Source organism: Myotis daubentonii, chromosome X, assembly GCF_963259705.1.
Source record: "Myotis daubentonii chromosome X, mMyoDau2.1, whole genome shotgun sequence".
Classification (NCBI taxonomy): Eukaryota; Metazoa; Chordata; class Mammalia; order Chiroptera; family Vespertilionidae; genus Myotis; species Myotis daubentonii.
The window spans coordinates 110,012,918-110,026,968 of NC_081861.1; the positions used below are offsets into that span (position 1 = coordinate 110,012,918).

General features: G+C 40.2%; 1 protein-coding gene across 1 annotated transcript; it reads right to left on the minus strand.

Annotated features, from left to right (window-relative positions):
• Positions 1-3,841: 3,841 nt before the first annotated feature.
• On the minus strand, positions 3,842-5,443 carry LOC132223602 (protein FAM47A-like). The gene is made up of 2 exons (XM_059678698.1): positions 4,709-5,443; positions 3,842-4,609 (listed from the first exon to the last, which is right to left on the minus strand). The coding sequence occupies exons 1-2, from the start codon at positions 5,441-5,443 to the stop codon at positions 3,842-3,844; spliced, it is 1,503 nt and encodes a 500-aa protein (XP_059534681.1).
• Between the last annotated feature and the right edge of the window lie 8,608 nt (positions 5,444-14,051).

Sequence of the window (14,051 nt, forward strand, 5' to 3'; positions counted from 1 at the left end):
GAAATAGAAAGGGAGAAAGAGAAAGCAAAACAGGCTCAAAGAATAAAGATGGCAACAAATTATGACCTATCCATAATAACCTTAAACGTAAATGGATTAAATTCCCCAAATAAAACACAGGGTAGCTGAATGGATAAGAAATCATGACTCATATACATACTATCTAAAACAGACCCACCTCAGAACAATGGACTCACACAGACTGAACATGAAGAAATTGTAAAAAAATCTTCAAGCAAATTGAAACGAAAAAACAAAACAAAACAAAACAAAAAACCTGTGGTAGCAATACCTATATCTGAGAAAAATACACCTCAAAGTGAAGGTCATAACTAGAGGTAAGGAAAGCCACTTCATAATATTAAGGGTATTGATACAACAAAAGTATTTAACTCTGGTAAACATATATGTACCCAATACAGGAGCATCCAAATACATAAACAAAACTTCTGGAAGGTATCAAGGGAGAGATCAACAGCAACACAATCACAGTAGGAGACTTTCATACCCATTGACATCCATGGATAAATTAATGAGAAAACCTGAATAGTCATAAAAAAAAAAAAAAAACTCCCTGCAAACACACTCTGGACGAGATGCCTTCACAGAGAAGTTTTACCAAACATTGAAAGAATGAACACCTATCCTCCTCAAACTATTCCAAAATTCAGAAAGAAGGAATACTTCCAAGCTCTTTCTTTGAGGCCAGCATTACCCTATTCCAAAAACCAGATAAAGACAGTACAAAGAAAGAGAATTACAGGACAATATCCCTGATGAACATAGTGGCTAAAATCCTCAACAAAATTTTAGAAACTCGGATCCAGCAATACCTTAGAAAGATCATACACCATGAACAATTGTTCTTCCAGGGATGCAAGGCCAGTACAATATCCACAAATCAATAAATGTGATACATCGCATAAACAAGCTGAAAGATAAAAACCACATGATCATATCAATAGACGCAGAGAAAGCATTTGACAAAATCCAATGGGACAAAAATCCCTTTTTTAAATAAAAACTCTCAACAAAGTGGGAGTAGAGGGATCATACCTCAACATAATAAAATCCTTCTATGACAAACCTACAGGCAGCATCATACTTAATGGACAAAAGCTTAAACCATTTCAAATAGGGACAAGAACAAGACCAGGATGCCCACTTTCACCACTCCTATTCTACATAGTACTAGAAGTACTAGCTGTTGCAATCAGACAACAAGAAGAAATGAAAGGCATTCAAATTGTAAAGGAGGAAGTAAAACTGTCACTATTTGCTGATAACATGATAGTATGCAAAGAAAACCCTAAAGACTCCATCAGAAAACTAGTAGATTTAACTAATGAATTTGGCAGCATAGCAGGATATAAAATTAACCAGAAATCTATGGCATTTTTATACACCAATAATGGACTCTCAGAAAGGGAAACCAAACAAACAACCACATTTACCGTTGAAATAAAAAAAAAAATTTAGATACTTAGGAATAAGCTTAGCCAAGTAGATAAAAGACCTGTACTAGGAAAACTACAGGACATTGAAAAGGGAGATACAGGAAGATACAAGCAAGTGGAAGAATATACCGTGTTCATGGATTGGTAGAATCAACATCATTACAATGTCCATAGTACCCAGGCAGTCTACAGATTCAATGCAATCTCCATTAAAATACCAACAGCATATTTCACAGTTAGAACAAATGCTCCAAACTTTTATATAGAATCAAAAAATACCCCAAACAGCTTAGCAGTATTGAGAAAGAAAATCAAAGTTGGAGGAGTCAAATTCCAGATTTCCAGTTATACTACAAAGCCAATGTACTCAAAGCTGCCTGGTATTGGCACCAATGGAACAGAACAGAGAACCCAGAAATCAACACAAGTCATTATGTTCAATATGTGACAAGGGAGGCAAGAGCATACAATGGAGTTAAAATAGTCTCTTAAATAAATGGTGTTGGGAAAATTGGACAAAAACATGCAAGAAAAAATGAAACTAGAACACCAAGTTACACCATACAGAAAAATAAACTCAAATGGATGAAGGACTTAAATATAAGTCGGGAAACCACAAAAATCCTAGAAGAATCCACAGGCAGCAAAATCTCAGACATTTCTTGTAGCACTATGTTTATGGCTACAACTCCTAGGACAATGGAAATTAAGGAGAGAATAAATGGGACTACATCAAAATAAAAAAGCTTCTGCACAGCAAATGAAACCATCAATATAATAAAAATAGTGCCCACTGCATGGGAAGACATACTTGCCAACGATACATCTAAGGAGTTAACCTCCAAAATCTACACGAAACTCATACATCTTAACAAAAGGAAGATAAACAGTTGAATTAAAAATGGGCAAAGGATCTAAATAGACACTTCTCCTAAATGGACACACAGAGGGCCAAATGGCATATGAAAAAGTGCTTAAGGTCACTGATCATCCAAGAGGTGCAAATAAAAAGGACAGTGAGGTGCCACCTCACACCTGTTAGAATGGCTATCATCAATTAATCCACAAATGACAAGTGTTGTCAAGGATGTGGAAAAAAGGGAACCCTGGTGCACTGCCAGTGGGAATACAGACTGGTGCAGCCACTGTGGAAAACAGTTTGGAGTTTCATCAAAAAATTAAAAATGGAACTGCCATTTGACCCAGAGATCCAACTTCTAGGATTATATCCCAAGAAATCAGAAAACACCAATCTGAAAGAATATATGCTCCCCTATGTTCATAGCAGCACAATTGACAATAGCTAAGATTTGGAAACAGCCTAAGTGCCCATCAGCTGATTAATGGATTAAAAATGGTGGTACGACTATTCAATGGAATACTATGCAGCTGAGAAAAGAAAGAACTCTTACCATTTGCAGCAGCATGGATGGTCCTAGGGCACATTATGCTAAGTGAAATATGCCAGTGGGAGAAAGAGCCATATCACATGATCTCACTCATATGTGAAATATAACTAACAACAGAAACTGATGAAAAAAATAGACCTAGAGACATAGAAACATGGAACACACTGTCAACCCTCAGAGGGAAAGCAGGAAGGGGAATAGGGGGGAAGAATTCAACCAATGAACTCATGTTCATATATGCATAACCCATGGACACAGACTATGGGGTGGTGCAGACTGGGGGTAGGGGTGTAGGAGAGGGCACTAGGGGTAAAAAAAAAAGGGACATATATAACACTTTGAGCAATAAAAAGAAAAGAAAAAAGCCAACTCTAACCAGCCGGGGCAAGGGGCGGCAGTTGTTCTAGTCTCTGGTTGTCTGGTTGTCCTGACATTTTGGTCACTGGATTTAATTATATAAGATTTTTACTGATTTTCAGAGAAGGAGAGGAAGAGAGAGAAACATCAGTGTTGAGAGAGAATCATTAATCAGCTGCATCCTGCATGCACCCCCACTGAGGACCGAGCCTGCTCCCCAGGCATATGCCCTCACCTGGAATCAAACCATGACCTCCTGGTTCATAGGTCAATGCTCAAACACTGAGCCACATCGGCTGGGCAACAAGATCTTTTGTAAATAATTCTTTTATTTATGGTTATTTTTAATGAATAATTGACATAAATATATAGTACTCCTAATGCAATCAAAACCAAGAGGAGTATGTGTAAATATTGACTTCATAGTTGGTAAAATACATAACACATTGATGAACCCAAGCAGAAGCTCATTCAGAAAGTTTTATTAGCAATAGGTGTTAAAATTTACAGATATTGTGGAATCAAATTGTCCATACACAGTGAGGCACTCATGGTGAATTCTGACTTATGTTCAAATGAGAGACACACTAGCCAAGTGAACAGTAAATAGAAAATTGTCTAATCCTCTTTGTCCCCTGAATCCTCCTCTTTGGGTTTGGAGAGGAGTTTCATTACTCGGTGTATAGGAGTCTTCACAGACTCATAGTTCCATCCCTTCCTCATAAACATCTTCTCAATCACACCTGGCATCCTGTAGCCCTTGCTTACAATGAAATCTTTGAAGGCAATTGGTCCATAAAGTTCATCAATAATGTCTGGTTCAAGATGCCTTCCATCGGTCAAATGTTCCTTGTCAGGGACGACTTTAGGGTCGGGCAGAGGCTGGCCATTGACCAGCTTTTTCCAGGATTTGGGGTCCAGGTACCATGCTCCATACCTTATCTTCTCCCGTTTGGGTTTATGAGGGTCTTCTGGTTTTCGGAGTTTCCTTTGCCAGTTACCTTCCTGCAGGGAGAATTTTCTCTGCTGTATGTCATCTAGCTGTTTGCAGGGCCTTATCTTCAAAGGAAGCTGGCTTATTTTCTTTATTTTGACTGTATTATGGGTGAGTGGGACCTCTAAGTCAACCTCAAACTGTTTCATGAGGTCCTCTTCAACAATGCCTATGTCTCCAAAATTATCATCGATCCATCTGCAGAATTCACGAATTCTTCTTCTTGATTTTTGGAGCCCAAGATCTTTGGGAATATCCGTTGTGCATTTTGCATTTGTCTCTTCCTCAGGAAACAAACTGAATAAATATGACTGGAGGCTCTCCTTGGCCGTTTGCACGTGGGTTTGGTCTTCAGGTTCCAGGTTGTCCTCCTCGGGAGGTTCCAGGTTGAGCTTCCAGGAAGATACGGGGTGGACTGCCTGGGGAGGCTCCAGTTTCACGGCCTGGGGAGGCTCCAGGATCCCTGCCTGGGGAGGCTCCAGGTTCGCTGCCTGGGGAGGCTCCAGGTTGGTCTGCTCAGGATGTTCTTCACACAGGTGTGTGGGGGTCTTCTTTCTTTCCTTGGTGCCCTCACAATGTGCCCACGTGTCCTCCAGCTTCCTGTCAGGATCTAGCACTTCCAGGACCTTGAGGAGGAGGTCTGGAGGGAGAGCTTCCTCCAGATTCAGGCAGTTCGCCAGGGACTGCTGGGTCAGGCTGGCTTCAATGTTCTCTACAAAGGCCTTCCGTGCTCGCTGGGCTGGCGAGAGCTTGGAACACAGGTCCGCTCCCGTGGGCGGCTGCCTGTGAATCTTTTTGGGCGGAGGGCGGGGAATTCTATGAGCAATCATGGGGAGAAAGCCTTCCCGAGGGCCACGAGTGATCACATCTTCAGCAGATGGACAGCCCGTTCTGAAGTCGTCCAGTCCCTCCTTCACAAATACCCACCGCCGGCTGTCCATGGAGGTGGGGCACTTCCCAAGCTGCTTGTTCTGCCTGCAGAGATAGCGGGAAGGCAACCTGTCCCTGTCCTTGAACCAGGGCTTACATTCCATGCCCAGGGGCAAGGGCTCCAGCGGCGCCGGCCCTAGCAGCCACTTCTTGCTGGGCTCCGGCTTTTTGTCGAGCTTCGGCCCTGACTGCCACGGCTTGATCAGCCCCGACTCTATGAGCGCCTTCTTCCTCAGGTCCGACTTTAGCAGCCACCCCTTGTGGGGCTCCGGTAAGGGCCACTGCTGGCACGCCATGGCGCCCTTGGACCAGACGGCCTCAGGGGTTTGTTGTCCCAGCGGCCCCGTTGCTAGGAGACCATTGCCTGGTACTGACTCATTCTTATTCTTTCCTGAGGCGGGTCAGCACGCGCCCCTGCACAGACTGCATTGTCCCGGAATGGCCTGCAAGGTTGCGTTCTTGCTTGTGGTAGAGAACTGTTCCCGTGTATGGGCACACCACAGGTCAGCTGCCCATTCATCTTTTTTTTTTTTTTAAATATTTTATTGATTTTTTACAGAGAGGAAAGGAGAGAGATAGAGAGTTAGAAACATCGATGAGAGAGAAACATCGATCAGCTGCCTCCTGCACATCTCCTACTGGGGATGTGCCCGCAACCCAGGTACATGCCCTTGACCGGAATCGAACCTGGGACCTTTCAGTCCGCAGGCCGACGCTCTATCCACTGAGCCAAGCCGGTTTCGGCCCCATTCATCTTTTGATGGACTTTTGGATTGATTCCAGTTTGAGGCTGTTTCGAAATCATGGGGTCACGAATATTTCACGTGTTCACATCGTCATACAAGTACTTTCATTTCTCCTGGATAAATTATAGGTAACAACTGAAAGGCGGGAGCTTCTGAGAGCCATGTTTTTTCTATGTACTCACAGCCGTCAGGTTTTGATATTTGCCCAAATATGGGTGAGGTGAGTGAGGCATTGGGTGTACAACTTCAGATGGCACCCAAAATCCCCCTCAGAAATCAAGATCAATTATCTCTTAAGGTAACATTTCAACATAATCAGAAAAACAGTGCCATATTAAAGCCTGAGGACAAAGGATAGTTCAGTGCCCTACTACCGATCCTATCTTTATTTCAAAGCCATGTGTTGTTCACCATCCATTTTCTTTTCACAAATAATATTTGCCCTTTTTAGATACTGTTGTGTTTCTTGGAAACAGTTTGGTTCTTTGGGATCCCTTTCAAGATTTGATTTATAATAAACAGAGCCGTTCCCTGTGATAGTACATGGCGAAATACTGTTATACCATGTGGTATGGTTAAGTAACTGTTCCTCACTACTGAAGCAAGACCCTTCCACGTAAATTATTCAATGCCTGTGCATCTAGTCTGGCTGACAGTAAAGGTCACTATTGCAGGCCCTGTGTGAATATCAGTTATCAAGAATCCTTCCCAGTGGTTTCTTTCCTGGCTTCTAATAATGTATTCACACACAAGCTGATCAGTAATCCCCGGAATCATTCTTGTGGCGTGCAAGATTCTGGAGTTCCCTCTCTTTCTCTCATTTTGCTCTCTGGTTGTCTGCCTTGAGATCTCTACCCACCTTGTTCTCTGTGGTGTCTTAGCTCCATCTCCTCTACATAGCGTGACTGCTGGTCTTTGCCTCTCTGCCTGTGGCCTAGAAACGGAAGGAATGTGGAGCCATCAGAGGAGTCACCTCATTTATTTCCTATCTGTGAGGCATCTGTCCCTGCTTCCTGATGTCCAGTGTCTTTCATAATTTTATCTTATTTTATTTCATTATTTTTTTCAGGTGTTCCAGGGCATATATCTGATCCCTGTTACTCTACTTTGGCCAGGAGAGAAAATATAATTTACTTTTTTTTGTTTTGTCTCCCTCAATTTGTGAGTCAGTCTGCCTTTTCAAAGGTCTCCCACGACTTCCAAGCCATCATGGGGAGAAAGCCCTCCGGAGGGCCACGAGTGTTCACATCTTCAGGAGATGGACAGCCCTTTGTGAAGTCGGGCTGTCCATCTCCTGGTACCGTAAATTCTTGCTATTCTCCGTGATTAGAAATTGTAGATCACACCCGCATTATTGAAACAAATGCCTCTTTTAAAATCCATACCAACCAATTTTTCTTTTTCCCCTAATACTCAGGATAAGCATCTTCTAAAAATTCCAAAAAATAAATAGTAAACTCCTTAGCATGTCGCATTAGGTGTTTTACAGTTTCAATGCAGCATGGGTTTTTCTTGGTCATAGCCAATAATACACTAATACACACATTACAGATTAGATGTAATTCTTCAACCATGGCAGCAACTTGAATCTTGTCCTCAAATACATTTTTTATTCATTTACTTATTCAGCATACATTGGTTCAGTTCTCCTTTTGTATGAGGCAGTGTGTCCAATATGCAAACTATTGCAATTAAAGATACAAACACCATACTCTCCTTATAAGAAAATTCCCATCAATTTTTGCCATCTGATTATTTTAAAGATTTTCTTCAGACTTCACCCTTGAAGTACATTCTTTCTGAGTAAGTGTTAAGTGAGGTAGGCTGAGATTGCAAATCAATGAAATAGAATTAAATACATTAATACAGCTAGGAAGACTTAAGTGGTTGGTATAAGTTAAAATATGAAGCTAAGGAATAGAAAATCAGTGACCACGATTCAATGGGAACTCAATCTATTCTAGAAGTCATTGCTTGTAAATTAATATTATTATTAATATCATTATTAATATTAATATTATTGTTTCCTGCAGTAGGAAGCACTGGGAGAATATCTCCATTTAAGGATAAGAACGAGGTGACATTTTCATAGGAAAAATGATACGTAGCCAAAGGTAATGACCAGTATATTCAAACCCCTTTAAAAGTTCACTATTGTCCCCATTTGTCATGTGACATATACCTTTTCCAAAGAGGAAAGATAGATATGCAACAGAAATTACATGTACCCGTTATCGAAATTGTCAAGTGAATCCTAGCTGTTTTGGATCATTGGATAGCAGTGATGTTGAACCTATGACACGCGAACTCATTTTTTTGGTTGATTTTTCTTTGTTAAATGGCATTTAAATATATAAAATAATAATCAAACATATAAATCTTCCTTGTACTATGGTTGCAAATGTCAAAAAATTCCTATATGTGACATGGCACCAGAGTTAAGTTAGGGTTTTTCAAAATGCTGACATGCCGAGCTCAAAAGGTTCTCCAAGAGCCTCAGCCTGGGGACTGAAGTGTCCCTGGTAACATTTTGGTGAAGGTCACGTAATCAGGGTGGTGCAGGCAAGAAGGCTCAATCCCCAGTAGGGGCCATCAAGAGGCAGCTGATCAATGATTCTCTCTCATCACTGATGTTTCTATCCCTCTTTCCCTCTCCCTATCTCTCTAAATATATATATATATATATATGTATATATATATATATATATTTAAAAATTAGCCAATGAAATATAATGAATGAGCATCAGGTGTTCCAAATAATGTTTCTAGAGCTCTCTTCACTCTTAAATACATGAGGTTACATTACTGTATGAACATAAGCATCTTCCAAGTATTCATCCTACACTGGCTATGGCAGCTAACGTTAGGAAATATGGCTATTGAAAAAGAGCCTGCTGTAGTTGTTTACCATCTCCCAAAGCAAATATTTCTGAAGAGTGATTACTGATGTAGAGTACTTATCTTTCTCCATTGTCCCATTTTTTGCTTCTTAAATAGACAGCATGTGAAGATTGTGTCTTACAGGTAGTTGTTACCATAACTTCGATCACATATAATAAGCACATTTAAGATAATACTGATACCTTGTAATATAGCAACATTTTTCAACATCAGATTATTCCAGAAACTTCCCCTTTTAGTTTTCATTTTTTTTTAAATATATTTTATTGATTTTTTTACAGAGAGGAAGGGAGAGAGATAGAGAGTTAGAAACATCGATGAGAGAGAAACATCGATCGGCTGCCTCCTGCACATCTCCTACTGGGGATGTGCCAGCAACCCAGGTACATGCCCTTGACCGGAATCGAACCTGGGACCTTTCAGTCCGCAGGCCGACGCTCTATCCACTGAGCAAAACCGGTTTCAGCAGTTTTCATTTTTTTAAAAATCAAAATGACATTGTTTCTGGATCTTTTTTTTTTCATGGATTTATTTTGTTCATTAGATTCCACATATGAGTGAGATCATGTGATACTTACCTTACTCTGACGGGCTTATTTCGTTTAGCATAATACTCTCCAGCTCAATCCATGCTGTTGCAAATATTTCTATCTTGCAAGTGCTTGATCTGTCCTCTAATTGTTTCCTTCTATAGTAGACATTTTATTTTACTTTTATAAATCTATTTTCTTCCCTTAAAAATCTGAGAATAGGAATTTGAATTTTTGGTGAAATTATCTTTTATTTCAATATTTTATCTGAGTTTTCCCGCAAAATGACATAGTTTTGTGTGTTTATTGTGATCTTCTATTTTACCTTCCTCATACATCTGGCAAACCTTTTTCATTTATATATATGAATAAAGGACTTACTTGATTCACCTCAGTAAGTAGCATGGATCAGATCTAGAATTGTGATGTCCATTTCACTACCAGTGTTTTGCTCAAAATGGGAAAGTGGAGTGTGTCAGTTATTCACTTTCTTTCTCCTTCGGGGATACTTGGCATAGAGTTTACAGGTAGGATAGGAACACTTTCTGATGCCAAAGAAAACACAATATTTCTCACATTGGAACACTAGTGTTTTTTCCTTCAGGAAAATGGGTCCTATTGTTTCCCTTCTCTGCAGGTCTGTAATTGTCTTCCATTCATTCACTGTCTTGGAGTGTAGTTAGGGAGATTAAAAGGCTCAGATGCCAAAGACCTTTACTGTCCTATGTAAGGAGGCATGGGGTAGGGTTAGAGCTGAGCAAGTTAAAACAGACCTGCTCTTCACAGAGCAGCTATTTACTATCACAATTGACCAAGGACCATCCGCAGTATTGCAATTTCATTTACTCTGTCCTTAGATTAAGGGGTCTCCATCTTGCTACCCAGATTAACAAATGTTAATATTTGCATATTTTAGTAAACCAAAACTGTAGGTTAAATACAAGAATCCTTTCTTTTAATCCCTGCCCAATCCCATTCTATACACCCTTTTTCCAGAGGTAAGCACACCTGTGATTTTAAGGATATGTTTTATACGTTGAGCATGAACATTCATCCACATTCAAAGGGCTGAACACCATCCACCTGACTTCACCCTCATATACATTGTTTATAAGGGGTAGGTTAATTTTGTGTTTTCCCAGGTGCCATGGAATACTTCCTCCTCCATCCAGGGTCCCATGGAATACCTCCTCTATCCATCAGGGTCCTATGGAATTCCTCCTCCCTCCTCCATCACGGTCCTATGGAATCCCTTCTCAAACCTCCATCTGGGTCCGATTGAATCCCTTCTCCCTCCATCAGGGTCCTATGGAATCCCTCTTTCCTCCTCCATCAAGATCCTATGGAATCCCTTCTCCATCCATCAGGGTCCTGTAAATCCCTCCTCCCTACCTCCATCAGGGCCTTATGGAATCCTTCCTCCCTCCATCCAGGGTCCAATGGAATCCCTCCTCCCTCCATCCAGGGTCCTATGGAATCCCTCCTCCCTCCATCCAGGGTCCTATGGAATCCCTCCTCTATCAATCAGAGTCCTATGGAATTCCTCCTCCCTCCATCAGGGTCCTATGGAATCCCTCCTCCCTCCTCCATCAGGGTCCTATGGAATCCCTCCTCCCACCATCAGGGTCCTATGGAATCCTTCCTCTCTCCATCAGGGTCCTATGGAATCCCTCCTCCCTCCATCAGGGTCCTATGGAATCCCTCCTCCCTCCGTCAGGGTCCTATCGAATCCCTCCTCCCTCCTCCATCCAGGGTCCCGAGATGCACCTAATTGAGTCCTTGGTGGAGACTCCTGGATAGCTGTTTTAAAACTGGAATGTGAGGGATTTGCTCAGAGGAATCAGAGAAAGACCTTTATTTGTTTAAGAACCAATGACTTTATTTGAAGAGACAATGAACCTTGAACACGGAACTGAGGTGCCCGTTTTTCATGGACTATATGGCCATCGGCATCAAGGAATTCTTACCATTTACAACAGCATAGATGGAACTAGAGAGCATTATGCTAAGTGAAATAAGTCAGTTGGAGAAAGATCAATATCATATGATGTCACTCATTTGTGGAATATAATGAACATGAACTGATGAACAAACATAGAAACAGAGTCATAGAAGCCTCGAACAGACTGTCTAACTCAGCTGTGGGCAAACTACGGCCGGCGGGCCGGATCTGGCCCGTTTGAAATGAATAAACTAAAACAAAACAAAACAAAACAACAACAAAACAAACAAACAAACAAAAAAAGTACCCTTTTATGTAATGATGTTTACTTTGAATTTATATTAGTTCACACAAACACTCCATCCATGCTTTTGTTAAGGCCCTCCGGTCCAGTTTAAGAACCCACTGTGGCCCTCGAGTCAAAAACTTTGCCCACCCCTGGTCTAACCCATGAGGGAAAGCAGGGGGTGAGGAGATAAGAGATCAACCAAAGGACTTGTATGCATGCATATGAGAATAACCAATGGACACCAACTGTAAGGGGAGGTGAGGGCATGTACTGGTAGGTGGGCAAAGGTGGGGAGAGGTCAACATGGAAAAAGGAGACATATGAAATACTTTAAACAATAAAGAATTTAAATTAAATAAAATCAAATCACTTTTACAAAAAAAGTAAATGAAGAATGACATAGCAGCCATAAAGAACACAATGGAAGGATTAAAGAATAGACTAAAAGAAGCTGAGGACAAAATCAGCATGTTAGAAGACAAAGTATAAATAGATGCCCAAGTTGAGCAGCAACTGAAAAAAAAAATTTAAAAATCAGAAGGAGAGTCTACAGGATCTTTGGGACAATTGGAAACAATACAACATGTGCATAATAGTTGTGGCAGAAGAAGAGTGGCTGAGCAAGGAATAGAAATATTTTTAGAAGAAACAATGACAGAAAACTTTCCAGACTTGGGGGAGAAATCAAGTCACACAAAGCCAAGAAGCACAGAGAGTCCCAAGCAAGATGAACCCAAAAAGACCCAAACCAAGACACGTCGTAATTAAATTGGCAAATGTAAAAGACAAAGAATCTTAAAGGCTGCAAGAGAGAGACAAAGTTACGTAAAAGGGATGTCCACTATCAACTGATTTCTCAACAGAAACACGCCAGGCCAGAAGGTAATAGAATGAAGTATATAAACTGATGCAAAGCAAACTACTGATTTGAATAATGCTCTAAACAGCAAAGCTATCATTCAAAATTTAAGGTGAAATTTGGAGATTCACAGACAAAAAACAAAACAAAACAAACAAACAAACAAAAACCCAAACAAACAAACAAAAACAACAACTATGGGAGTTTATCACCACCTATACAGCTATGCAAAATATGCTAAAGGGGCTGTTGTAGAGAAGAAATAGAAAGGGAGAAAGAGAAAGCAAAACAGGCTCAAAGAATAAAGATGGCAACAAATTATGACCTATCCATAATAACCTTAAACGTAAATGGATTAAATTCCCCAAATAAAACACAGGGTAGCTGAATGGATAAGAAATCATGACTCATATACATACTATCTAAAACAGACCCACCTCAGAACAATGGACTCACACAGACTGAACATGAAGAAATTGTAAAAAAATCTTCAAGCAAATTGAAATGAACAAAACAAAACAAAACAAAACAAAAAACCTGTGGTAGCAATACCTATATCTGAGAAAAATACACCTCAAAGTGAAGGTCATAACTAGAGGTAAGGAAAGCCACTTCATAATATTAAGGGTATTGATACAACAAAAGTATTTAACTCTGGTAAACATATATGTACCCAATACAGGAGCATCCAAATACATAAACAAAACTTCTGGAAGGTATCAAGGGAGAGATCAACAGCAACACAATCACAGTAGGAGACTTTCATACCCATTGACATCCATGGATAAATTAATGAGAAAACCTGAATAGTCATAAAAAAAAAAAAAAACTCCCTGCAAACACACTCTGGACGAGATGCCTTCACAGAGAAGTTTTACCAAACATTGAAAGAATGAACACCTATCCTCCTCAAACTATTCCAAAATTCAGAAAGAAGGAATACTTCCAAGCTCTTTCTTTGAGGCCAGCATTACCCTATTCCAAAAACCAGATAAAGACAGTACAAAGAAAGAGAATTACAGGACAATATCCCTGATGAACATAGTGGCTAAAATCCTCAACAAAATTTTAGAAACTCGGATCCAGCAATACCTTAGAAAGATCATACACCATGAACAATTGTTCTTCCAGGGATGCAAGGCCAGTACAATATCCACAAATCAATAAATGTGATACATCGCATAAACAAGCTGAAAGATAAAAACCACATGATCATATCAATAGACGCAGAGAAAGCATTTGACAAAATCCAATGGGACAAAAATCCCTTTTTTAAATAAAAACTCTCAACAAAGTGGGAGTAGAGGGATCATACCTCAACATAATAAAATCCTTCTATGACAAACCTACAGGCAGCATCATACTTAATGGACAAAAGCTTAAACCATTTCAAATAGGGACAAGAACAAGACCAGGATGCCCACTTTCACCACTCCTATTCTACATAGTACTAGAAGTACTAGCTGTTGCAATCAGACAACAAGAAGAAATGAAAGGCATTCAAATTGTAAAGGAGGAAGTAAAACTGTCACTATTTGCTGATAACATGATAGTATGCAAAGAAAACCCTAAAGACTCCATCAGAAAACTAGTAGATTTAACTAATGAATTTGGCAGCATAGCAGGATATAAAATTA

Bases quoted from the DNA above. Each gene is read 5' to 3' on its own strand.
- LOC132223602 (XM_059678698.1), bottom strand. From the start codon at position 5,443: ATGGCGTGCCAGCAGTGGCCCTTACCGGAGCCCCACAAGGGGTGGCTG. The intron at 4,610-4,708 runs GCAGCGAACCTG...TCTTCCTGGAAG, and splicing joins CCAACCTGGAGCCTCCCCAG to CTCAACCTGGAACCTCCCGA.